Below are 27,950 nucleotides of genomic sequence, written 5' to 3'. Positions count from 1 at the left end.
TAAAACTAGAGGCCGTATGCCGCGCCAGCCTCGCTCTGCGGCTAAGTCCGAACCAAGGTCACTGTGCTCGACATCTATTGTGCCTCCCAGAGAGCCCAGAGAGCATCCCAGAGTGCCCCAGAGAGCTACAACACCAAGAAGAATCGCTTCTCGGCTTTTGGCAAGATCAATGTGTAGTATTTATGGCCCTTAAAAGGGCCGTTTGTTGAGAACTGCTACTTTCAATAATTATATAAAGTACAATCACCCACAATGCGACAATCTTCTAAAGAGGAAGGACCACTAGCCTTCACCCATAAGTGAATACTACAATCAGAATTTATCTTAAACCGTTTACGACAAGTCAAAGATAAACTCCCATGCGGAAGAAGGTAAGAACTCTCATTAACAATCATAATCTCTGAAACAGGAATAGTCCTGTATGCTAAAATTTCCCTGCTTTCAAAAGATTCCAAACCAGCTCTAGCTGCATTGTGACAGGCAACGAAAGCTACAGTTAGCCATCCATTACCAAAACTAGAGGAAGAGGACACCTTCAACAGAGAAAAATCCGCAGCGTGCGCCAGGACTGAAGCTATATAAGGAGCTCACTGGCCTGTTTAGCGCATTCACTCTTGTGTGAGTGAATAGCCACTGAGGCACTGCTTCTTACAATGATGCGTAAACGGTGTTATCGTCGTCGCCGGCGATTGCTTGTTTACAAATCACTTGTCAATGTGGACGGCACACTTGGTGCTTCGACATCTTCTGGTAAGGGGAAAACGAATGATACAAGAGGAGTTTCTAAAACTGCTCAATTCGTTCTTCTTGATGGTCCTACTTTATTTTGTGGGGCTAGATTTAATTTTTCTCTGCTGAAGGTGTCCTCTTCCTCTACTTTCGGTAACGGATGGCTAACTGTAGCTTTCGTTGCCTGTCACAATGCAGCTAGAGCTGGTTTGGAATCTTTTGAAAGCCGGGAAATTTTAGCATACAGGACTATTCCTGTTTCAGAGATTATGATTGTTAATGAGGGTTCTTACCTTCTTCCGCATGGGAGTTTATCTTTGACTTGTCGTAAACGGTTTAAGATAAATTCTGATTGTAGTATTCACTTATGGGTTAAGGCTAGTGGCCCTTCCTCTTTAGAAGATTGTCGCATTGTCGGTGATTGTACTTTGTATAATCATTGAAAGTAGCAGTTCTCAACAAACAGCCCTTTTAAGGGCTACAAATACTACACATTGATCTTGCCAAAAGCTGAGAAGCGATTCTTCTTGGTGTTGTAGCTCTCTGGGGCACTCTGGGATGCTCTCTGGGCTCTCTGGGAGGCACAGTAGATGTCGAGCACAGTGACCTTCAAACGGACTTAGCCGCAGAGCGAGGCAGGCGCGGCAATGTGGACGGCACCCTTGGTGCTTCGACATCTTCTGGTAAGGGGAAAAAGAACGACACGAGAGGAGTTTCTAAAACTGCTCAATTCGTTCTTCTTGATGGTCCTACTTTATTTTGTGGGGCTAGATTTAATTTTTCACTGCTGAAGGTATCCTCTTCCTCTAGTTTGGGTAATGGATGGCTAACTGTAGCTTTCGTTGCCTGTCACAATGCAGCTATAGCAGGTTTGGAATCTTTTGAAAGCCGGGAAATTTTAGCATACAGGACTATTCCTGTTTCAGAGATTATGATTGTTAATGAGGGTTCTTACCTTCTTCCGCATGGGAGTTTATCTTTGACTTGTCGTAAACGGTTTAAGATAAATTCTGATTGTAGTATTCACTTATGGGTTAAGGCTAGTGGCCCTTCCTCTTTAGAAGATTGTCGCATTGTCGGTGATTGTACTTTGTATAATCATTGAAAGTAGCAGTTCTCAACAAACAGCCCTTTTAAGGGCTACAAATACTACACATTGATCTTGCCAAAAGCTGAGAAGCGATTCTTCTTGGTGTTGTAGCTCTCTGGGGCACTCTGGGATGCTCTCTGGGCTCTCTGGGAGGCACAGTAGATGTCGAGCACAGTGACCTTCAAACGGACTTAGCCGCAGAGCGAGGCAGGCGCGGCAATGTGGACGGCACCCTTGGTGCTTCGACATCTTCTGGTAAGGGGAAAAAGAACGACACGAGAGGAGTTTCTAAAACTGCTCAATTCGTTCTTCTTGATGGTCCTACTTTATTTTGTGGGGCTAGATTTAATTTTTCACTGCTGAAGGTATCCTCTTCCTCTAGTTTGGGTAATGGATGGCTAACTGTAGCTTTCGTTGCCTGTCACAATGCAGCTAGAGCAGGTTTGGAATCTTTTGAAAGCCGGGAAATTTTAGCATACAGGACTATTCCTGTTTCAGAGATTATGATTGTTAATGAGGGTTCTTACCTTCTTCCGCATGGGAGTTTATCTTTGACTTGTCGTAAAAGGTTTAAGATAAATTCTGATTGTAGTATTCACTTATGGGTTAAGGCTAGTGGCCCTTCCTCTTTAGAAGATTGTCGCATTGTCGGTGATTGTACTTTGTATAATCATTGAAAGTAGCAGTTCTCAACAAACAGCCCTTTTAAGGGCTACAAATACTACACATTGATCTTGCCAAAAGCTGAGAAGCGATTCTTCTTGGTGTTGTAGCTCTCTGGGGCACTCTGGGATGCTCTCTGGGCTCTCTGGGAGGCACAGTAGATGTCGAGCACAGTGACCTTCAAACGGACTTAGCCGCAGAGCTAGGCAGGCGCGGCAATGTGGACGGCACCCTTGGTGCTTCGACATCTTCTGGTAAGGGGAAAAAGAACGACACGAGAGGAGTTTCTAAAACTGCTCATTTCGTTCTTCTTGATGGTCCTACTTTATTTTGTGGGGCTAGATTTAATTTTTCACTGCTGAAGGTATCCTCTTCCTCTAGTTTGGGTAATGGATGGCTAACTGTAGCTTTCGTTGCCTGTCACAATGCAGCTAGAGCAGGTTTGGAATCTTTTGAAAGCCGGGAAATTTTAGCATACAGGACTATTCCTGTTTCAGAGATTATGATTGTTAATGAGGGTTCTTACCTTCTTCCGCATGGGAGTTTATCTTTGACTTGTCGTAAACGGTTTAAGATAAATTCTGATTGTAGTATTCACTTATGGGTTAAGGCTAGTGGCCCTTCCTCTTTAGAAGATTGTCGCATTGTCGGTGATTGTACTTTGTATAATCATTGAAAGTAGCAGTTCTCAACAAACAGCCCTTTTAAGGGCTACAAATACTACACATTGATCTTGCCAAAAGCTGAGAAGCGATTCTTCTTGGTGTTGTAGCTCTCTGGGGCACTCTGGGATGCACTCTGGGCTCTCTGGGAGGCACCGTAGATGTCGAGCACAGTGACCTTCAAACGGACTTAGCCGCAGAGCGAGGCAGGCGCGGCAATGTGGACGGCACCCTTGGTGCTTCGACATCTTCTGGTAAGGGGAAAAAGAACGACACTAGAGGAGTTTCTAAAACTGCTCAATTCGTTCTTCTTGATGGTCCTACTTTATTTTGTGGGGCTAGATTTAATTTTTCACTGCTGAAGGTATCCTCTTCCTCTAGTTTGGGTAATGGATGGCTAACTGTAGCTTTCGTTGCCTGTCACAATGCAGCTAGAGCAGGTTTGGAATCTTTTGAAAGCCGGGAAATTTTAGCATACAGGACTATTCCTGTTTCAGAGATTATGATTGTTAATGAGGGTTCTTACCTTCTTCCGCATGGGAGTTTATCTTTGACTTGTCGTAAACGGTTTAAGATAAATTCTGATTCCAGTATTCATTTATGGGTGAAAGCTAGTGGTCCTTCCTCTTTAGAAGATTGTCGCATTGTAGGTGATTGTACTTTATATAATCATTGAAAGCAGTGTTCTCAACAAATGGCTCTTTTCAGGGCCACAATAAATAAAAAAAAAAGTCCTTCTCAGACACACAGCCGTAGGCCATCCTAGAAAGTTGGATGTTTTAACAAACAAGGACTTTTGTGGTTTAATTTATTGTGGCCCTGAAAAGAGCCATCTGTTGAGTACACTGCTTTAGAAGATTGTCGCATTGTCAGTGATTGTACTTTGTATAATCATTGAAAGTAGCAGTTCTCAACAAACAGCCCTTTTAAGGGCTACAAATACTACACATTGATCTTGCCAAAAGCTGAGAAGCGATTCTTCTTGGTGTTGTAGCACTCTGGGGCACTCTGGGATGCTCTCTGGGCTCTCTGGGAGGCACAGTAGATGTCGAGCACAGTGACCTTCAAACGGACTTAGCCGCAGAGCGAGGCAGGCGCGGCAATGTGGACGGCACCCTTGGTGCTTCGACATCTTCTGGTAAGGGGAAAAAGAACGACACGAGAGGAGTTTCTAAAACTGCTCAATTCGTTCTTCTTGATGGTCCTACTTTATTTTGTGGGGCTAGATTTAATTTTTCACTGCTGAAGGTGTCCTCTTCCTCTAGTTTGGGTAATGGATGGCTAACTGTAGCTTTCGTTGCCTGTCACAATGCAGCTAGAGCAGGTTTGGAATCTTTTGAAAGCCGGGAAATTTTAGCATACAGGACTATTCCTGTTTCAGAGATTATTGTCGTAAACGGTTTAAGATAAATTCTGATTGTAGTATTCACTTATGGGTGAAGGCTAGTGGTCCTTCCTCTTTAGAAGATTGTCGCATTGTCGGTGATTGTACTTTATATAATCATTGAAAGCAGTGTACTCAACAAATGGCTCTTTTAAGGTAAGGTAAGGTACTCTTTCTGGTAAGTAGTAATATTGTGGCCCTTAAAAGAGCCATTTGTTGAGTACACTGCTTTCAATGATTATATAAAGTACAATCACCGACAATGCGACAATCTTCTAAAGAGGAAGGACCACTAGCCTTCACCCATAAGTGAATACTACAATCAGAATTTATCTTAAACCGTTTACGACAAGTCAAAGATAAACTCCCATGCGGAAGAAGGTAAGAACCCTCATTAACAATCATAATCTCTGAAACAGGAATAGTCCTGTATGCTAAAATTTCCCTGTTTGTTGAGAACTGCTACTTTCAATGATTATACAAAGTACAATCACCGACAATGCGACAATCTTCTAAAGAGGAAGGGCCACTAGCCTTAACCCATAAGTGAATACTACAATCAGAATTTATCTTAAACCGTTTACGACAAGTCAAAGATAAATTCCCATGTGGAAGAAGGTAAGAACCCTCATTAACAATCATAATCTCTGAAACAGGAATAGTCCTGTATGCTAAAATTTCCCTGCTTTCAAAAGATTCCAAACCAGCTCTAGCTGCATTGTGACAGGCAACGAAAGCTACAGTTAGCCATCCATTACCCATACTAGAGGAAGAGGACACCTTCAGCAGAGAGAAATTAAATCTAGCCCCACAAAATAAAGTAGGACCATCAAGAAGAACGAATTGAGCAGTTTTAGTAACTCCTCTCGTGTCGTTCTTTTTCCCATTACCAGAAGATGTCGAAGCACCAAGGGTGCCGTCCACATTGACAAGTGATTTGTAAACAAGCGATCGCCGGCGACGACGATAACACCGTTTACGCATCATTGTAAGAAGCAGTGCCTCAGTGGCTATTCACTCACAAAAGAGTGAATGCGCTAAACAGGCCAGAGAGCTGCTTATATAGCTTCAGACCTGGCGCACGCAGCGGATGTGGACTCTTATCAGCAACCGGAAGTTGCGCAATCTTGATTTTAGCGCGACACGGCCTAAGTAAACCTAGAGGCCGTGTGCCGCGCCTGCCTCGCTCTGCGGCTAAGTCCGAACCAAGGTCACTGTGCTCGACATCTATTGTGCCTCTCAGAGAGCCCAGAGAGCATCCCAGAGTGCCCCAGAGAGCTACAACACCAAGAAGAATCGCTTCTCGGCTTTTGGCAAGATCAATGTGTAGTATTTATGGCCCTTAAAAGGGCCGTTTGTTGAGAACTGCTACTTTCAATGATTATATAAAGTACAATCACCCACAATGCGACAATCTTCTAAAGAGGAAGGACCACTAGCCTTCACCCATAAGTGAATACTACAATCAGAATTTATCTTAAACTGTTTACGACAAGTCAAAGATAAACTCCCATGCGGAAGAAGGTAAGAACCCTCATTAACAATCATAATCTCTGAAACAGGAATAGTCCTGTATGCTAAAATTTCCCTGCTTTCAAAAGATTCCAAACCAGCTCTAGCTGCATTGTGACAGGCAACGAAAGCTACAGTTAGCCATCCATTACCCATACTAGAGGAAGAGGACACCTTCAGCAGGGAGAAATTAAATCTAGCCCCACAAAATAAAGTAGGACCATCAAGAAGAACGAATTGAGCAGTTTTAGAAACTCCTCTCGTGTCGTTCTTTTTCGCCTTACCAGAAGATGTCGAAGCACCAAGGGTGCCGTCCACATTGACAAGTGATTTGTAAACAAGCAATCGCCGGCGACGACGATATCACCGTTTACGCATCATTGTAAGAAGCAGTGCCTCAGTGGCTATTCACTCACAAAAGAGTGAATGCGCTAAACAGGCCAGAGAGCTCCTTATATAGCTTCAGACCTGGCGCACGCAGCGGATGTGGACTCTTATCAGCAACCGGAAGTTGCGCAATCTTGATTTTAGCGCGACACGGCCTAAGTAAAACTAGAGGCCGTATGCCGCGCCAGCCTCGCTCTGCGGCTAAGTCCGAACCAAGGTCACTGTGCTCGACATCTATTGTGCCTCCCAGAGAGCCCAGAGAGCATCCCAGAGTGCCCCAGAGAGCTACAACACCAAGAAGAATCGCTTCTCGGCTTTTGGCAAGATCAATGTGTAGTATTTATGGCCCTTAAAAGGGCCGTTTGTTGAGAACTGCTACTTTCAATAATTATATAAAGTACAATCACCCACAATGCGACAATCTTCTAAAGAGGAAGGACCACTAGCCTTCACCCATAAGTGAATACTACAATCAGAATTTATCTTAAACCGTTTACGACAAGTCAAAGATAAACTCCCATGCGGAAGAAGGTAAGAACTCTCATTAACAATCATAATCTCTGAAACAGGAATAGTCCTGTATGCTAAAATTTCCCTGCTTTCAAAAGATTCCAAACCAGCTCTAGCTGCATTGTGACAGGCAACGAAAGCTACAGTTAGCCATCCATTACCAAAACTAGAGGAAGAGGACACCTTCAACAGAGAAAAATCCGCAGCGTGCGCCAGGACTGAAGCTATATAAGGAGCTCACTGGCCTGTTTAGCGCATTCACTCTTGTGTGAGTGAATAGCCACTGAGGCACTGCTTCTTACAATGATGCGTAAACGGTGTTATCGTCGTCGCCGGCGATTGCTTGTTTACAAATCACTTGTCAATGTGGACGGCACACTTGGTGCTTCGACATCTTCTGGTAAGGGGAAAACGAATGATACAAGAGGAGTTTCTAAAACTGCTCAATTCGTTCTTCTTGATGGTCCTACTTTATTTTGTGGGGCTAGATTTAATTTTTCTCTGCTGAAGGTGTCCTCTTCCTCTACTTTCGGTAACGGATGGCTAACTGTAGCTTTCGTTGCCTGTCACAATGCAGCTAGAGCTGGTTTGGAATCTTTTGAAAGCCGGGAAATTTTAGCATACAGGACTATTCCTGTTTCAGAGATTATGATTGTTAATGAGGGTTCTTACCTTCTTCCGCATGGGAGTTTATCTTTGACTTGTCGTAAACGGTTTAAGATAAATTCTGATTGTAGTATTCACTTATGGGTTAAGGCTAGTGGCCCTTCCTCTTTAGAAGATTGTCGCATTGTCGGTGATTGTACTTTGTATAATCATTGAAAGTAGCAGTTCTCAACAAACAGCCCTTTTAAGGGCTACAAATACTACACATTGATCTTGCCAAAAGCTGAGAAGCGATTCTTCTTGGTGTTGTAGCTCTCTGGGGCACTCTGGGATGCTCTCTGGGCTCTCTGGGAGGCACAGTAGATGTCGAGCACAGTGACCTTCAAACGGACTTAGCCGCAGAGCGAGGCAGGCGCGGCAATGTGGACGGCACCCTTGGTGCTTCGACATCTTCTGGTAAGGGGAAAAAGAACGACACGAGAGGAGTTTCTAAAACTGCTCAATTCGTTCTTCTTGATGGTCCTACTTTATTTTGTGGGGCTAGATTTAATTTTTCACTGCTGAAGGTATCCTCTTCCTCTAGTTTGGGTAATGGATGGCTAACTGTAGCTTTCGTTGCCTGTCACAATGCAGCTATAGCAGGTTTGGAATCTTTTGAAAGCCGGGAAATTTTAGCATACAGGACTATTCCTGTTTCAGAGATTATGATTGTTAATGAGGGTTCTTACCTTCTTCCGCATGGGAGTTTATCTTTGACTTGTCGTAAACGGTTTAAGATAAATTCTGATTGTAGTATTCACTTATGGGTTAAGGCTAGTGGCCCTTCCTCTTTAGAAGATTGTCGCATTGTCGGTGATTGTACTTTGTATAATCATTGAAAGTAGCAGTTCTCAACAAACAGCCCTTTTAAGGGCTACAAATACTACACATTGATCTTGCCAAAAGCTGAGAAGCGATTCTTCTTGGTGTTGTAGCTCTCTGGGGCACTCTGGGATGCTCTCTGGGCTCTCTGGGAGGCACAGTAGATGTCGAGCACAGTGACCTTCAAACGGACTTAGCCGCAGAGCGAGGCAGGCGCGGCAATGTGGACGGCACCCTTGGTGCTTCGACATCTTCTGGTAAGGGGAAAAAGAACGACACGAGAGGAGTTTCTAAAACTGCTCAATTCGTTCTTCTTGATGGTCCTACTTTATTTTGTGGGGCTAGATTTAATTTTTCACTGCTGAAGGTATCCTCTTCCTCTAGTTTGGGTAATGGATGGCTAACTGTAGCTTTCGTTGCCTGTCACAATGCAGCTAGAGCAGGTTTGGAATCTTTTGAAAGCCGGGAAATTTTAGCATACAGGACTATTCCTGTTTCAGAGATTATGATTGTTAATGAGGGTTCTTACCTTCTTCCGCATGGGAGTTTATCTTTGACTTGTCGTAAAAGGTTTAAGATAAATTCTGATTGTAGTATTCACTTATGGGTTAAGGCTAGTGGCCCTTCCTCTTTAGAAGATTGTCGCATTGTCGGTGATTGTACTTTGTATAATCATTGAAAGTAGCAGTTCTCAACAAACAGCCCTTTTAAGGGCTACAAATACTACACATTGATCTTGCCAAAAGCTGAGAAGCGATTCTTCTTGGTGTTGTAGCTCTCTGGGGCACTCTGGGATGCTCTCTGGGCTCTCTGGGAGGCACAGTAGATGTCGAGCACAGTGACCTTCAAACGGACTTAGCCGCAGAGGTAGGCAGGCGCGGCAATGTGGACGGCACCCTTGGTGCTTCGACATCTTCTGGTAAGGGGAAAAAGAACGACACGAGAGGAGTTTCTAAAACTGCTCATTTCGTTCTTCTTGATGGTCCTACTTTATTTTGTGGGGCTAGATTTAATTTTTCACTGCTGAAGGTATCCTCTTCCTCTAGTTTGGGTAATGGATGGCTAACTGTAGCTTTCGTTGCCTGTCACAATGCAGCTAGAGCAGGTTTGGAATCTTTTGAAAGCCGGGAAATTTTAGCATACAGGACTATTCCTGTTTCAGAGATTATGATTGTTAATGAGGGTTCTTACCTTCTTCCGCATGGGAGTTTATCTTTGACTTGTCGTAAACGGTTTAAGATAAATTCTGATTGTAGTATTCACTTATGGGTTAAGGCTAGTGGCCCTTCCTCTTTAGAAGATTGTCGCATTGTCGGTGATTGTACTTTGTATAATCATTGAAAGTAGCAGTTCTCAACAAACAGCCCTTTTAAGGGCTACAAATACTACACATTGATCTTGCCAAAAGCTGAGAAGCGATTCTTCTTGGTGTTGTAGCTCTCTGGGGCACTCTGGGATGCACTCTGGGCTCTCTGGGAGGCACCGTAGATGTCGAGCACAGTGACCTTCAAACGGACTTAGCCGCAGAGCGAGGCAGGCGCGGCAATGTGGACGGCACCCTTGGTGCTTCGACATCTTCTGGTAAGGGGAAAAAGAACGACACTAGAGGAGTTTCTAAAACTGCTCAATTCGTTCTTCTTGATGGTCCTACTTTATTTTGTGGGGCTAGATTTAATTTTTCACTGCTGAAGGTATCCTCTTCCTCTAGTTTGGGTAATGGATGGCTAACTGTAGCTTTCGTTGCCTGTCACAATGCAGCTAGAGCAGGTTTGGAATCTTTTGAAAGCCGGGAAATTTTAGCATACAGGACTATTCCTGTTTCAGAGATTATGATTGTTAATGAGGGTTCTTACCTTCTTCCGAACGGGAGTTTATCTTTGACTTGTCGTAAACGGTTTAAGATAAATTCTGATTGCAGTATTCATTTATGGGTGAAAGCTAGTGGTCCTTCCTCTTTAGAAGATTGTCGCATTGTAGGTGATTGTACTTTATATAATCATTGAAAGCAGTGAAGTAGGACCAAGGCCCTGAAAAGATAAACTCCCTTTGGAATCTTTTGAAAGCAGGGAATTTTTAGCATACAGGACTATTCCTGTTTCAGAGATTATTGTCGTAAACGGTTTAAGTTAAATTCTGATTGTAGTATTCACTTATGGGTGAAGGCTAGTGGTCCTTCCTCTTTAGAAGATTGTCGCATTGTCGGTGATTGTACTTTATATAATCATTGAAAGCAGTGTACTCAACAAATGGCTCTTTTAAGGTAAGGTAAGGTACTCTTTCTGGTAAGTAGTAATATTGTGGCCCTTAAAAGAGCCATTTGTTGAGTACACTGCTTTCAATGATTATATAAAGTACAATCACCGACAATGCGACAATCTTCTAAAGAGGAAGGACCACTAGCCTTCACCCATAAGTGAATACGACAATCAGAATTTATCTTAAACCGTTTACGACAAGTCAAAGATAAACTCCCATGGGGAAGAAGGTAAAAACCCTCATTAACAATCATAATCTCTGAAACAGGCCTGAACACGGCCTCTAGTTTTACTTAGGCCGTGTCGCGCTAAAATCAAGATTGCGCAACTTCCGGTTACTGGTAAGAGTCCACATCCGCTGCGTGCGCCAGGTCTGAAGCTATATAAGGAGCTCATTGGCCTGTTTAGCGCATTCACTCTTTTGTGAGTGAATAGCCACTGAGGCACTGCTTCTTACAATGATGCGTAAACGGTGTTATCGTCGTCGCCGGCGATTGCTTGTTTACAAATCACTTGTCAATGTGGACGGCACCCTTGGTGCTTCGACATCTTCTGGTAAGGGGAAGATTATGGTTGTTAATGAGGGTTCTTACCTTCTTCCGCATGGGAGTTTATCTTTGACTTGTCGTAAACGGTTTAAGATAGATTCTGATTGTAGTATTCACTTATGGGTGAAGGCTAGTGGTCCTTCCTCTTTAGAAGATTGTCGCATTGTCGGTGATTGTACTTTATATAATCATTGAAAGCAGTGTACTCAACAAGTGGCTCTTTTAAGGGCCACAATAGATGAAAACTGCGTAAATGTGTAGTATTTGTAGCCCTTAAAAGGGCTGTTTGTTGAGAACTGCTACTTTCAATGATTATACAAAGTACAATCACCGACAATGCGACAATCTTCTAAAGAGGAAGGGCCACTAGCCTTAACCCATAAGTGAATACTACAATCAGAATTTATCTTAAACCGTTTACGACAAGTCAAAGATAAACTCCCATGCGGAAGAAGGCAAGAACCCTCATTAACAATCATAATCTCTGAAACAGGAATAGTTCTGTATGCTAAAATTTCCCTGCTTTCAAAAGATTCCAAACCAGCTCTAGCTGCATTGTGACAGGCAACGAAAGCTACAGTTAGCCATCCATTACCCATACTAGAGGAAGAGGACACCTTCAGCAGAGAGAAATTAAATCTAGCCCCACAAAATAAAGTAGGACCATCAAGAAGAACGAATTGAGCAGTTTTAGAAACTCCTCTCGTGTCGTTCTTTTTCCCCTTACCAGAAGATGTCGAAGCACCAAGGGTGCCGTCCACATTGACAAGTGATTTGTAAACAAGCAATCGCCGGCGACGACGATAACACCGTTTACGCATCATTTCCTTGCCAAAAGCCGAGAAGCGATTCTTCTTGGTGTTGTAGCTCTCTGGGGCACTCTGGGATGCTCTCTGGGCTCTCTGGGAGGCACAGTAGATGTCGAGCACAGTGACCTTCAAACGGACTTAGCCGCAGAGCGAGGCAGGCGCGGCACACGGCCTCTAGTTTTACTTAGGCCGTGTCGCGCTAAAATCAAGATTGCGCAACTTCCGGTTGCTGATAAGAGTCCACATCCGCTGCGTGCGCCAGGTCTGCTTGCTTTTGGCAAGATCAATGTGTAGTATTTGTAGCCCTTAAAAGGGCTGTTTGTTGAGAACTGCTACTTTCAATGATTATACAAAGTACAATCACCGACAATGCGACAATCTTCTAAAGAGGAAGGACCACTAGCCTTAACCCATAAGTGAATACTACAATCAGAATTTATCTTAAACCGTTTACGACAAGTCAAAGATAAACTCCCATGCGGAAGAAGGTAAGAACCCTCATTAACAATCATAATCTCTGAAACAGGAATAGTCCTGTATGCTAAAATTTCCCTGCTTTCAAAAGATTCCAAACCAGCTCTAGCTGCATTGTGACAGGCAACTAAAGCTACAGTTAGCCATCCATTACCCATACTAGAGGAAGAGGACACCTTCAGCAGAAAGAAATTAAATCTAGCCCCACAAAATAAAGTAGGACCATCAAGAAGAACGAATTGAGCAGTTTCCTTCCTCTTTAGAAGATTGTCGCATTGTCGGTGATTGTACTTTATATAATCATTGAAAGCAGTGTACTCAACAAATGGCTCTTTTAAGGGCCACAATAAATGATAAAAAAAGTCCTTCTCAGACACACAGCCGAAGGCAATCCTAGAAAGTGGCCTCACAGTAAGTGAGGTCTCGTTCTCAGGGTAGACATGTCTTTGAGCCTCAATAGATGTCGAGTACCGTGACCTTGGTTCGGAATTAGCCGCAGAGCGAGGCAGGCTCGGCACACGGCCTCTAGTTTTACTTAGGCCGTGTCGCGCTAAAATCAAGATTGCGCAACTTCCGGTGTGCTGATAAGAGTCCACATCCGCTGCGTGCGCCAAGACTGAAGCTATATAAGGAGCTCACTGGCCTGTTTAGCGCATTCACTCTTGTGTGAGTGAATAGCCACTGAGGCACTGCTTCTTACAATGATGCGTAAACGTTGTTATCGTCGTCGCCGGCGATTGCTTGTTTACAAATCACTTGTCAATGTGGACGCATATGGAACTTTTGTGACAGCATATTCTGATAGGTACCTGACAGATATACAATCTGGATCGGAGGCCCTGCCTTTATTCAGTGATTTAAGCTACTTTTCTACGAGGATATCTGCTTCTATGTTTCTCACTTTGAAGTTATTCTTGATAGGAATTCAGGAATATTTATTTCCTCTTATTTGGTCAAGGCGTTTCGGAAAACTATGTATAATAACTCTGCTTTAGTGGCACTGTCACCAGTGACTTCACCATTTTTATCACACAGTGAAGGTTATTGACTGCTTCTTTCCACTAGTGTGCTTAATGTATTACCAGAATATCTTAGGACTTTCTGCGAGATTACTAGACAGAGTTTTCGCTGAAAACTGAAATTGCTCCCAACACATCAGCACAGTCGTTAGTTTTGGGGAAATATTTAGTGTTATCTTACACAAGTCAGCTGTGTTAGGAGCTGAAACCGAGGCATGCAACAAACCTGTAAAATGCTTTATAGATCCACTTATATCCTTGCCTCGTCGAACGTCACAAGTAATGAAAGGAAAAACTTTATACGAGACCTACAACTTATGCTTCGTCAAAAGCGTAAAATAGTGACATTCGATTTCTTGACTTTATTACTTGGCTAACTGCCCAACATGTCGCTCTGTGATTGTGGACAGGCTACACGTAAAGTGACTGAACTCACCGCAGGAGAGAGATGGCGACGTCATCAGGCTGTGGAGTCGTCTGCGGAGAGGTGGGAGGCACAGCTGTGGCTGGGCTCCGGCCGTCGTCGCTGTGGCCACTGTGTGGCTGCGAGGAGGGGCCGGTCCTGCTCTCTCCAGCGCCTGGCGTGCTGCACAGAAGGAACACCGCCTCAAAAAGGGTTGTCACATCGAGTCCAGTGGGCAGATTACCACAGACTGTACAGCTGAGGTACTGTCCACACACAGATAATAGAACACACACTGCCAAAGACAGTAGTGGCCCACGTAACACGAATGACAGCATTCAGGTATTCATACATCTTACTTCTCCTCATTTTGTCATACCTGTAGCCTAGAATATTACACAATATTTGGTACAAAATAAAGTATAAATATAAGATGTGTACAAAGTTCAACAACTGTGCTTACAACACCCATTGGTCAACATAATTTCAATACACAACAGCGTAAATCACAAAAAAAATTTGAATGACCGAACCCTTAAATGCACTTAATGTGGTACTACCGTCATGAGATGGTGTTTGTAGCTCGTATGTTAAGGGGGTTGGACGTCAAACGGACCGACTTGGAGCAGAAGAGGCACCACAAGATACTAAATTCTACTGTCTATATTTTTACAAATAAATTCATAGAATTTTTGTCAGCATGACCAGGATTCACAATCATAGCAGTGGAAGTTCAAAAACATAACGAAATAATTTTTTTTTACATGTGAAATTTTATAATTTTTTCACTTACTATTGGCTGCATTTTTTGCTATAGGTACAGTTTCTTCATAAGTAAGAGAGATTCTTCGATGAATTTTGCACAGCATACAATCCATACATAAAGGTGTATGAAATTCTAGAATTTATTTAATTTTCAAGAAAATGAATGACCTGTTACATTTTAAACTTCATGTTTAGAAAAAACTCAAATTTTGTAGTTAATTATCTCAAACTTTACCACAGTTTTTAATAGAGATGGAAAATTCTAGAGTTTTTCATTAAGGAGTTTGTGTTTAATGATACCACGTTGGAAAAGGAATGGGATATTTATTTTGGATGTTACATGTACCTGAGAACAGAAAATTGTGTTTTGCAGAAAATGGCCATTAAAGTTTCTGGCTGCATTTCGCATCTTTTAGAACTGTCCAGCACCATAAAGAGTTTTTCTTTCCATTTCGTAAATCAGTTTTCGTCTTTTCCACATTCTTATCATTCACTCTTTCCGAATTTAGCACTTCCAAAAACGATTTACGTGCTTTCACTACACGCTCTCTGTTTATCGCATACAAAGCTTTGATGCAGTTCACTTTGCCCCTGATTCCCATTTTCTTTAAAATATATATCCGGCTTTGCACACCATCATTAAAACATGTAACTGCATCATAAACACCAACAGCAAGTGCATCTCTTCCACACAAAAATTGGTTTTTGGCAATATTTTCCATGCACATTCATTAAAGCTTTCATTGGGGTTTGAGTGCCGCCATCAAGACATATCTTCTATGTCAATAGTCGTTTGTTACACGTATGACCATCTCTGGCGCAAATATAAACATTCGAATTCTACACAGCGAAATACATGTATGTATGACAACAGACGTCTGTGGTCTAGCGCTTCATCTTGGTACACGTAGGACCAAATAGCGTGCCTTAAAATCACTGAAATATATATGTTTTATACATCAAACTATTCAGAAAGATGTACTCTACAAAAGAGACATATTTTCGAAAAGTCGATTTTTTTTTATTTTTGACATCCTACCGCTTAGGAGACAGGAATCGGACTATAGAGGGAAGAAATTGGAGACAGGTATCTAAAAATCTCTTTGGGCTCTTTCGTCGCTGTTGTCTGTCAGAATGATGCGAAAATAAACCCAGAACACGAAGAAATGGGATATAAATCAAGAAGAGGATGAATTATGCCACTGATATGATGTTGTGCAAGGTTGTTAGTTTGTGGGATGTCGCTTCCGAACATTATTGATGGCCCAAAACAACACAGGGTCCGCAACGCTCTCGTGACGCGATAGCATATGGGGAATGGCTCCAGTTCCGCCCTGGGGCCACGATGACGACAGCCTAAGTGGCCAGCCGCCCCAGGCGTCGCGTCGCCCCCTGGGTGAACGGCAGACAGCCCGGCGGCTGCACCGGGGGTCACCACTGGGTGAGGCGAATGCCGCGCCGGAAACTGGGGTCGGCCTGCATGTCTGTGTACAGCGAGAGAAACTCGACAGCGCCGAACTGCTCCTTTGCCAAGCAGACTACCGTCACAAGGGACGTCATTTCCTTCTCGCCGCTCGCTACTCGCATCAAAGACAATTGAGGCGTAGGGTATTTATGGTATAATGAAAAAGTTGCTCTATAAGTACTAGAAGTAGACATATAACTTGTAGGGATTAATTCTTATCACTTTACTGTTCCATCAAGTCGTTAGACTTCCACGAGTCTTAGACAGAGTGCTCGTACGCCATTGCCGAGTAATAGCTGCTCTGCGAGTTTTTTCTGTATGTCGGTATTTTAATGCCTCACAAGGAGGTGACAAAATAGCCAAATACATTATGTCTACAAGGCACAATGTCGTTGATAAATGTTGCATAATATGAAACGAATGAGGTACGATAGAAGACAGTTCCCGAATTTTCAGATGTTTAAGTGAATTTTGCCCTCTCATGGTGAATAGAAAGAAATAGATAAATTGAAGCATACCGGAAAAGCGGTAATGAACGCATAATGCGGTGAGATGTCATTCTGGCTTCTTACGCACACACGCCATCAGTTGCAGTGTAACTCATCAGGATTTCAGTTCTCCATGACTGGTATACCGGACACCACAGCACGTTTATATAATGCCCGTGAACAGTGTCAGACGTTGTGTGATACTTGTGAAGGATACAGAGACACTTTCTACGCATGCGTTATCTGCAGCTGACATAATCTGGAAGCTGCTCCACTCTTGATCTCCAGTTGCGTGGCTGGTCTAATTGTGCAGCAATAAGATTTGGGGGCATTTAGATGTTACAATGTAGCAGTGTTGAGTTGCACATGACCACGAGGGCAGGCATTATCGTTGTCAAGGTTACAGTCTATCACATCTGGTCAAGACAAGGGAAGAATGCCATTTTGCATACTGGGCTCACAGTGACCCCTTTACAACTGTGCCTACCATCTGAGACCAAATAATGGTCTTTTATCAGCAATGTGTTATCCTGGACCATGGTTCTGAGATTCATTTATTGGTTTATTTATTTATTTATTTATGTCATTTTCTCAATACCCTCTCGGGTGGAACAGCGATCATTGCAATTTATAAATAACAGACTCATTAGCCAGAACATTATGATCACTTGCCTATCATCGATTAAACGTGTACTGGCAATAGCAGCGTCACTTCACGAGGAATGACTGCTAGTGAGACGCATGCACAGTCGACGTAGGATCAGCAAATGTGCTGTCCATCTGTAGATGGGGAAGGTACGCTGTATGTCCCAGTTTGAAGGACGGAACTTTATGATGACCTGAACGCTCATCACGAGCATTTCGGAATGCACGACTTGTTGAGTGTTCGAGGAGCGCTATCGTGAGTGCCTTCGACATGTGGCGAAACCAAGGTGAAACTATGTCCAGACGTCATGGGGTTGGGTGGCCAGCCCTCACTACATATCTCGAATGTTGTAGGCTGGGCAGACTGGTAGAACGCGACAGACGGTGCAGGCTACAAGTGTGTCTGAACACACAGTGCCCTCAAGACTCCTAACAGTGTTCCCCTGCAGCTGACAACCCATACATTTGCCAATGTTAATACCATGACATCAGCAACTATGACTGAAATGGGCACATTAGCATCTCCTGGGCACCTATGCTGTGGGACAGAGAGAAACTGGCGCTCGTTCCATTGTGCTCTAGGGAAATTCACCTTGACATTCATAGGTCCAGTAGAGATTGTGCGAGGCACCATGATGGCCAACAAGTAATATACACTTGTTTCAGACCACATACTCCTCTTCATGAGGATCATGTTTCACGATGGCAGTGGCGTTTTTCAACAAGGTAATGCACCATATCACAAGGAATGGAGGTGATGGAGTATTTCGAGGAACAGTGTGACGAGTTTCAATTAATGTGCTCGCCCTACAACTCACCAGATGGGAATGCGATTGAACACATCTGGAATGTGCCTCGACGTGGCGTAAGAGCTCATTCCCCCCATGAGGAATTATTGGGAATTAGGTGCCTTGTGTGGGCAGTGTGGTGCCAGTTCCCTTCCAGACCATGATGCATCACTACTGGTATCCATTGCAAAGGTGGACATATCAAGTATTACATAGGTGATTATTATATTCTGGCTGATGAGTGTTTATGTTTTAGTCCTTAGTAACTGTTTTCATTTAGCCTACTCGTTACTGGTTTTGGTACACAATACCACCTCAGGACATCCTCTGCCATGCTCTCGGGAAACTACTAGGTACCTCAAATATGTCAAGCTTGTTTTTCTTCTATTTCTTTCTTATTTTGAACATTATAATATGGTATGTCTGAAATATAAGATTTTCTTTGTCCTTTTTCTGTCTACTAGTATGCTCCAACATTTATATGGATATCGATGTGGTGCTCTACATAGGGGCATTCGTTATTTCAAATCATCTTGCCTAATTTTACTATTTCATTTTACATATTGCTATTAACACTACAATGAGAACTGATACTGTAATTGCAGTAATAAACAATATAACTCTTACAACTATTGAAAGCCCCTATTAATACTACATCACCATGAATTTTCTCTAGAAGCCACAACTACTACTGTTACTACTATGTTACTACTGACAGTTGTTACTTATATTAACACTAATAGAAATACTTATACTGCAGTCACAAAAGATAAGATTTTACCTTAGTGCCTTGTATAGCTTTGCTCTTTCCATATACAGTAGTCTAAGGTGGACGCACATACACACGCAATTTATTAGAAGGTGGGGTCAAATAATAGCTGCCAGAGATTAGAGTTCTATAGTACAAAGCAATACAACAGAGGAAAGTAAATACAGCACTAAGATGACGATAGTAGCTGTTGAAAATGACCACCATTCATCTCTTGATGCTTTTGGGCCCTGGTCGGTAGGTTGCTGAAGGCGGATCGGAGGTTGGATGCTTGAATTGCTGCAGTCTCATCTGGAGTGTTCTGCTGCAGTTCTTGATGACGATGAGGGTTGTTGTGATTGACTCTGCTCTTGAGGGCTCTCGTGCAGTGTAATAACACACTGACAGATCAGGTGACAAAGATGGCCAGTTAGGGCCCCAACTAGGCTGCCCTCTGCTAACAATTGTGAATCATAAAATTGTGTATCTGTCTCAAAGGTTCGGCTTGCTGTATGACCAGTTGCTCCATCTTCTTGGAAGTAAATGAACGCCTTTCCCTCCTCCATTAATGCTGCCACAAATAGCTCCAAAATGTTGGCAATGTGATGGGTCAAAGTCAGCAGCTGATTGAAGAATGTGAAACCAGTAATGCTGTGTACAGACATTGCACACCAAAATCCAACCTTATGATCGTGCAAAGGTGTTTCGTGGAAGTTCTGCTGACTCTCTGCTACCCAGGACCTACAGAGAGAGATACTCGTCTAGCTTGAACTGGGGAAACCAGATGGCGCTATGGTTGGCCCGTTAGATGGCGCTGCCATAGGTCAAATGGATATCAACTGCGTATTTTTAAATAGTAACCCACATTTTTTATGACATATTAGTGTAGTACGTAAATAAATATCAATGTTTTAGGTGGACCACTTTTTTCGTTTTGTGATAGATGGCGCTGTAATAGTCACAAACGTACAAGTACGTGGTACCACGTAACATTCCGCCAGTGCGGACGGTATTTGCTTCATCATGCATTACCCATGTTAAAATGGACCGTTTACGAATTGCGGAAATGGTTGGCTCTGAGCACTATGCGACTCAACTTCTGAGGTCATCAGTCGCCTAGAACTTAGAACTAATTAAACCTAACTAACCTAAGGACATCACACACATCCATGCCCGAGGCAGGATTCGAACCTGCGACCGTAGCGGTCACGCGGTTCCAGACTGAAGCGCCTTTAACCGTACGGCCACACCGGCCGGCCGATTGCGGAAATGGTCGATATCTTGTTGACATATGGCTATTGTGATCAAAATGCCAAATGGGCGTGTGCTATGAATGCTGCTCGGTATCCTGGACGAAATTATCCAAGTGTCCGGACCGTTCGCCTGATAGTTAGCCTACGTTATTTAAGGAAAGTGTTCAGCCACATGTGAAACGTCAACCACGACCTGCAACAAATGATGATGCCCAAGTAGGTGTTTTAGCTGCTGTCGTGGCTTATCCGCAAATCAGTAGCAGGCCAATTGCGCGGGAATCGGGAATCTCAAAAACGTCGGTGTTGAGAATGCTACATCAACATCGATTGCACCCGTTCCATATTTCTGTCCACCAGGAATTGCATGGTGACGACTTTGAACGTCGTGTATAGTTCTGGCATTGGGCACAAGAGAAATTACGGGATCATACTACAAGATGTTTCACTGCATGACAGAATGGCGATGTCCTTCCAACATCATGGATGTCCGGCACATAGCTTGCGTACGGTTGAAGCGGTATTGAATAGCATATTTCATGACAGGTGGATTGATCGTCGAAGCACCATACCATGGCCCGCACATTCACCGGATCTGACGTCCCCGGATTTCTTTGTGGGGAGAGTTGATGGATATTTGCCATCGTGATCCACCGATAACGCCTGACAACATGCGTCAGCACATTGTCAATGCATGTGCAAACATTATGGAAGGTGAACTACTCGCTGCTGAGAGGAATGTCGTTACACGTATTGTCAAATGCATTGAGATTGACGGACATCATTTTGAGCATTTATTGCATTAATTTGGTATTTACAGGTAATCATGCTGTAACAGCATACGTTTTCAGAAATGATAATTTCACAAAGGTACATGGATTGCATTGGAGCAACCGCAATAAAATGTTTAAACGTACTTACGTTCTGTATTTTAATTTAAAATACTACCTGTTGGGAACTGTTCGTCTAAAATTGTGAGCCATATGTCTGTGACCATTACAGCGCTATCTATCACAAAGTGAAAAAAGGGGCCTAACTAAAACGTTCATATTGCTTTACGTACTACACGAATATGTAATAAAAATTAGGGTTCCTATTTAAAAAAACGCAGCTGATATCCATTTGACCTATGGCAGAGCCATCTAGCGGACCAACCATAGCGCCATCTGGTTTCCCCCTTCAAGCTAGACAAGTTTTTTCATTTGACGCTTATTTCGTGAGATATTTGGCCCAGTCAGTCAATGGACCACCCTGAATATGCAGGTCTGCATAATCAGTGTGATATCATGGTCTCTTGTGACAGGTGTTGGATTGATTTGGTAGGTCTCTGAAACATTTTCAGGCGCACTGCAGCCATGTTTTGTGGTGTGCAGGGGAGTTTAGGCATCTTTTTTTACTTGTTCAAAACAGATCCCGTTTGACAGCACTTTCGGATTAAGCGTTGCATGGTACTCGTTGCTCACACTTTAACACCACTAAATTATGCAGAAAACAACTGACTACACCGTTTCCATGACTTCGTTCTCACATAACTTTTCACAACGAACGCCTGCTGCTCCAGTGAGAGTACCATCGACCCCTTTGCTCTGCTCCACTCACACTGGCACAGCCCGCACTACAATCTGAACTGATGTGGATCACGTGGTGGATCACATGGCGTGCATGTCACAGGGTGTGACTATATGCATATATTCACATGCAATCGTATCCAACCTCCCAGCAACTTTCATTTGCTCCACCCTGTACTAACAGAAGTATCTTAGGTCTCTTTAGGTGTGCAGCCAGAATGGCCACGCTATCATGTTCGAGACAGCATTGCAACCGATCAAAGTGTATCACTTATATTTCAGTCATTTTTCTAATCTTCTTAGATACACTCGTTGTCACCTCCCTTAACACTTTTGTTATTGGACCAGCCAATCGCAGTAATGTATTGTTTTGTTCACAGTCCCTAAGGCCATGAGCATGTCTTCCTCGTCGCTGCATTGGTGTCAGAGACTACCAGCAGATGGACTATGGAATTATTGAGCCATGTGTAGCTGTCATTACTACCAACACAGAAAAGGCTACTACTGGGATGGTGCTGTGAATATAATGCATAGGCTACTGGCATTATAGCAATGAATCACATCTTGTACTGGCGCAGATGAGCATCGTCAGGCACTATGGCGGCGACCTTGGTAGAGGTCGCATTCTTCCTGTTTCCTGGAGACGAGCAACAGTGTTACTTCTGGTGTCATGGTGTGTGGAACCACTTTGTATGACCTCAGCTCAAGACTCATACTGACTGAGGACACTGTCAGCACAATGGTACGCCACTGACATCCCGTGTCCCTATTTGCTGCCTCTCTTGCAACAGTGTTTGGACATCAACAATCAACAGGAAAATGCTCACCCACACATGGGATGTATCTGCATGAATTGTCTGCGTGACGTTGAAATACCCTCATGTCCCGAAAGACGTCCAGATCTAACAAGTAGGATCATGTCAGGTGTCAATCCATTGCAGTCGTAGTAACCGTGATATCAAGGACGAATTGCAATGGTTATGGGCCACTTTGCCTCAAGAGAGGGTATAATGACTTTAGGATGTTCTTCCCAACAGGACCAACGCTTCTGTCCAGGTAAGTGTGGTTGCAATGCCAAATTATAAATCGGTTCATGCCACGAAGTTCTGTGTAAATTTGATTGGACTTTTCAATTGATATAATGTCACATACTGTCTCAACCTGTGAAGTATCATTTAGTTTCGTTAGCCCTTCCAGATACTTCAGTTCTTGTTGATGTAATGTATATTTAAACATAAATTCCACATGAAGTGATGTTCATAGTCTTACGTGGAGGTTATCTTTCCAGTCTTACATGCTTCACTTTCTGCAGACTCTACCTTCCACTTTTGCAGCTGGTAAAGTCCATAAATTTATGTTCCTCTCATATAGCAATGCACCAGCAACCTACTTCCACATCCATTCCCTTCAAGATTAATTTGGGAGATATATAACCAACAATGAAACTAGAAACTCCATCCACTACATTAATATATACAGAAACTTTGGAAAAGAATTTTAGCTTAGGAAACAATCCCCATACTACCACACTGAATGAACATAATGCAAAGAAAGATGTTGACATCGATTAAAACAATAAGTTTACTGTTAACCATTGCCATCTCTGCTTTTTAGAAACTAAAATTCGATTTTTTCACCATAACACTTCGCTAACGCCACCCTCCTCTAATTTGTTTAAAGATACGCTTATGTAGTGACAGAACTCACGACATGCTACAGACGGGGGTTGAGTGGGGACCTGCGGTCTGCACAGCTGTGATGAGGGTCCGGCCACAGCCGCTGTGCTCACTGTGTGGCTGTATATTGGGGGTTGGTCCTGCTGTGTCCAGTGGCTGGCCCACAGTGCAGATGTAGACTGTTCCGATACATGTAGTAAGACAGAGACCACTGGGCAGCTATCCATCCACAGATAATGGGACCAATACAGCCAAAGGCGACAGTGGGTCGACTAATCCACTAAGATAACTAACTTACCTAGTGAGACAATCAGTTTACACACTGCCTCTCATGAGTTCCTCATACTAGCAGTTTAACATACCAAGTTACAATCACTCAGAAATTAGATTGGCAAAACGTTTAAATTTACTTAATTTGCTACTGTGTCCATCAGATGGTGTTTGTAGGTAATATGCTATAGACTGGGCGGTAGGGGGAACATACAGTAAATATGGTGACAGATACTTCTGAAATGACTGGGGAAGGAAATTCAGAGAAAAATGGAGCACACTATTTGTCATATTACGAAGCTACTGCAGTAAAATTTTCACTTCCATTAAAACCTTTATCACAGAATTGGAACTTCGGCCAATAGTTTTATTTGATTCACACTGGCCACTGAGCACTCACATGAAACAGGTGAACGTTGAATAGTAGCTGACTGGGAGGCTGAATGAGTCTATGAGTATGATCAGCAAAATAAGCAGACACATTAATTTTATATATATATATATATATATATATATATATATATATATATATATATATAGATATATATAGATATACGCCCAAGGGCTGATTACAGGTTGTCTCTCACTGAAATCAAGAATTTGGTTTGGTTACTGGGTTCAGTGTAATGATACTGCATTAGTATATGTCATGGATACAAGAATGATTGAGTATGATTGAAAACCATGAGAAATAGGTTACATAAGGCAATGCACCAAATATATCTCAGTAAAGATTCGTGAAATCATGCTTTCACATAGAAAGTAGAGAAAGTCCATTGTGCCTTCTTCAAGTTAAAAGAAGATACAGGCAAATATCTGGAGACTGCAAGATAGTCACTGAAGTGTTTGAGTGTGTGTGTGTGTGTGTGCGTGTGTGTGTGTGTGTGTGTTTGTGTGTATGTGTGTGTGTGTGTGTGTGTGTATTTTATATTAGTGCATAATAATTTAAATATAAGTGCAATGCACAGACAAAGGAACTATGCTACATATGCCAGTTGATGGAAATTTGTATACAGTGTGATAACGAGTGAAAAAGTTGTGGCTGGTGTCTGGATGACGTGCAATTTACAAGTGGTGCTTATGAAGCAAGTGTTGTCATGGAAAAAGACAAGCATTTCCAGAGCTTTGCAAACAATGCTACATGTAGCAGCGGTGTTCAATGGCAGTAACTGTTTGGAGATACGTGTATCAAATGAGAACTATCTTACCGAAGATGTGGCAGCTTCTAATTTTGTCACTTGTAGTTGTGAGTGTGTGTGTGTGTTGGTTAAGGTTTGTAATTTCTCACGAAGAAACAGGGCGATGAATTTACGATTGACATAAGAAGAGAGGCTTCAGGTACATGCACGTAACGTGGATGGATACTTGTGTGTGAACTGGTTGTCATGGTAAGCAGATGAATAGGTACAATGCAGTAGTGTACATAGCTTGAGGCAATGAAGAAGATACTGGTTGGGTCTCGTGACATGCACGCTATTTGAGTTAAGAAGTGGATTTCCCAACTTTACTTCTAAATAATTCAGATAGAATTACATATTTAAAGTTAATGTGTAAATAATAGGCATCTTGAAAACATGGCTGTGTCGATAAGCATTTTCATTCAAACATTGATTTTCGTTTAAAATTATGGAATACACTTCTGTAACAATAAAAATAAATGAGAAATGAATCATTGAGTGTAAGGATTATTATGTGAAGGATATGAATTCCAGTTTTCGAAGTCGCTCAGTAAGTGGTGCATAAATATTCAGATATATCTAAAAATAAAAGTAATTTATGATAATTACTAGTCACTAGCATTGTAGTGAGTATTTATAATGTGATATGTTCATAAAAAAGAACAGTAGTATCTAAAGATCTCCTTCATTTTGACGTGGTTGGGGATGGCCCAATAACTGGAACAGGTCAGAAAAGGAAAATACTAAGTTCTACCAGAAGAAAACACTGCAGGACTAATATTTACAAAAACCACAGGGAAAATTAAGCAAAGACTGGTCAGTAGATATTTGACAGACCCTCCTCTAAGAGCCAAGTACGGAGTTTTCACACGAAAAAGCGCCTTCCTTTGTGTGTTGCACAAGGGAGTGCACTGAAGTATGGCAATATCATGGGAAAGAACAGACTAAAAGCGGGAAGGAAATGTGAAGGAAGACAGAGCATTATGTGGAACTGCCTCAAGCGGCAGAGCTGTTATGAAACCCAGTCGCCTTTCTTGTGAGGTGGTCATGTGGTGTTTAGGAATTATGTTTTTATATCATCTTCTTCAGGGGAGATGTTCCAAATATGCTACGATTGAGAATGACAACATATTCCTTAGAGATTAGTAAACTTCAAAAAAGTTTTTTCTAATTCCCCTCGAATAGTTTTTTAGAGTTAATGAATTTTGTTACAGAAATTGTCAGCGAATCCCACATATATACCTAGAAAGTAAAAGGGAGATACACATCACACAAAACTGTTGTACTGATATGGGTGTAGCGACTAATGTGACTGACCACTACAACGAAGATTTCAGGTTTTACAGAATGGAAACATCACGAATGGGGAATTTAAAATACCTTGAACTGTGCTGCAGCATTCTAGGGTACACTATGTGATCAAAAGTATCCAAACACCTGGCTGATATTGAATTACAAGTTTGTGGCGCCCTCTATAGGTAATGCTAGAATACAATATGGTGTCGGCCTTGATGACAGTTCCTACTCTCGCAGGCATACGTTGAATCAGGTGCTGGAAGGTTTCTTGGGGAATGGCAGCCCATGCTTCATGGAGTGGTGCACTGAGGAGAGGTATCTTTGTCAGTCGGCAAGGCCTGGCACGATGTTGGTGTTCCAAAACATCACGAGAAGTTCTGTAGGATTCAGGTCAGCACTCTGTGCAGGCCAGTCCATTACAGGAATATTACTGAGGTGTAACCACTCCGCCCCAAGCCGTGCATTCAGAACAGGTGTTTGATCGGGTTGAAAGATGCAATCACCACCCACGAATTGCTCTTCATCATAACTGCCTCCGAAGTTTACTGTTGGCACTACACACACTGGTAGATGACGTTCACTAAGCATTCGCCACACCCACTCCCTGCCATCGGATGGCAACATTGTGTACCGTGATTTGTCACTCCACACAACGTTTTTCCACGGTTCAGTCGTACAATGTTTACTCTCCTTAAACCAAGCGAGACATTGTTTGCTTTTTCTCGTATGATGTGTGGCCATGAAATCCGAGTTCTGTCACCTCCCGTCTAACTGCCACACTACTTGCAGTGGATCGTGATGCAGTTTGGAATTCCTATGTGATCATATGGATAGATGTCTGCCTATCACACATTAAGACCCTCTTCAACTGTCTACGGTGTCTGTCGGTCAACAGACGAGGTTGGCCTGTATGCTTCTCTGCTGTACGTGTCCCTTCACGTACCCACTTCACTATCACATCGGAGACAGTGACCTAGGGATGTGTAGGAGTATGCAAATCTCGCGCACACATGTATGACACAAGTGACACCCAATCACCTGACCACGTTCGACGTCCATGAGTTCCGCGAAGCGCCCCATTGTGCTCTCTCACGATGTCTAATGACTACTGAGGTCACTGATATGGAGTACCTGACAGTAGGTGGTAGCGCAGTGCACCTAATATGAAAAACTTATGTTTTATGGGGCGTCCGGATATTTTTCACCACATAGTGTAGATGTTTCCCTGGTCCTGGTAAGGAGCGACAGACCTGCTCCACTTCTTCACCTTCACTTTACACAGTATAACGCCATTTATAGGTATCTCATTCCCAGAAGCAGGGGATACAACAAACGAGAACAGAGGATACTTTGAAGGAAGAGGTTTAGGGTGGCATGTACAGCACACATAACAGAGCGGGCTTTCCCTAGCTGCCAACAGCACCTGTCACTGTGGTGTCTGTCTGTGATCTGAGCAGTCCATCACTGTGTCCATCACTAGAACGTAACCCTGCAGTGGCCACAGCTAATTTTCCTTTTTCTTCAAACATTTCAGGATCTAACGTAAATAACAGCTTGTTGTACACATGCAAAAAAATGGTTCAAATGCCTCTGAGCACTATGGGACTCAACTGCTGTGGTCATAAGTCCCCTAGAACTTAGAACTAATTAAACCTAACTAACCTAAGGACATCACACACATCCATGCCCGAGGCAGGATTCGAACCTGCGACCGTAGCGGTCGTGTGGTTCCAGACTGTAGCGCCTTCAACCGCTCGGCCACTCCGGCCGGCGTACACATGCAATTCAAAAGAAATGTTGACTGCAAATAAGACCTAAATAATCCACGTAGCTATGGAAATCTTGGCTATTGCATGATTCTCTTCTTGCTAACTTATCTGCCAACAAAAGATTTGATGAAA

At 42.8% G+C, this 27,950-nt stretch overlaps 1 protein-coding gene across 1 annotated transcript in view; it reads right to left on the bottom strand.

The window, feature by feature from the left end:
• Positions 1–27,950, bottom strand: part of LOC124720121 (poly [ADP-ribose] polymerase tankyrase-1-like) — a 46,703-nt gene that overhangs the window by 15,765 nt on the left and 2,988 nt on the right. The window contains exon 2 of the mRNA XM_047245420.1: positions 13,946–14,095. Coding sequence (XP_047101376.1) covers positions 13,946–14,095 — 150 coding nt within the window. The remainder of the gene's footprint in view (positions 1–13,945; positions 14,096–27,950) is intronic.

This window comes from Schistocerca piceifrons, chromosome 11 (genome assembly GCF_021461385.2).
Source record: "Schistocerca piceifrons isolate TAMUIC-IGC-003096 chromosome 11, iqSchPice1.1, whole genome shotgun sequence".
NCBI lineage: Eukaryota > Metazoa > Arthropoda > Insecta > Orthoptera > Acrididae > Schistocerca > Schistocerca piceifrons.
This window is presented reverse-complemented; position numbering and strand designations above follow the sequence as displayed.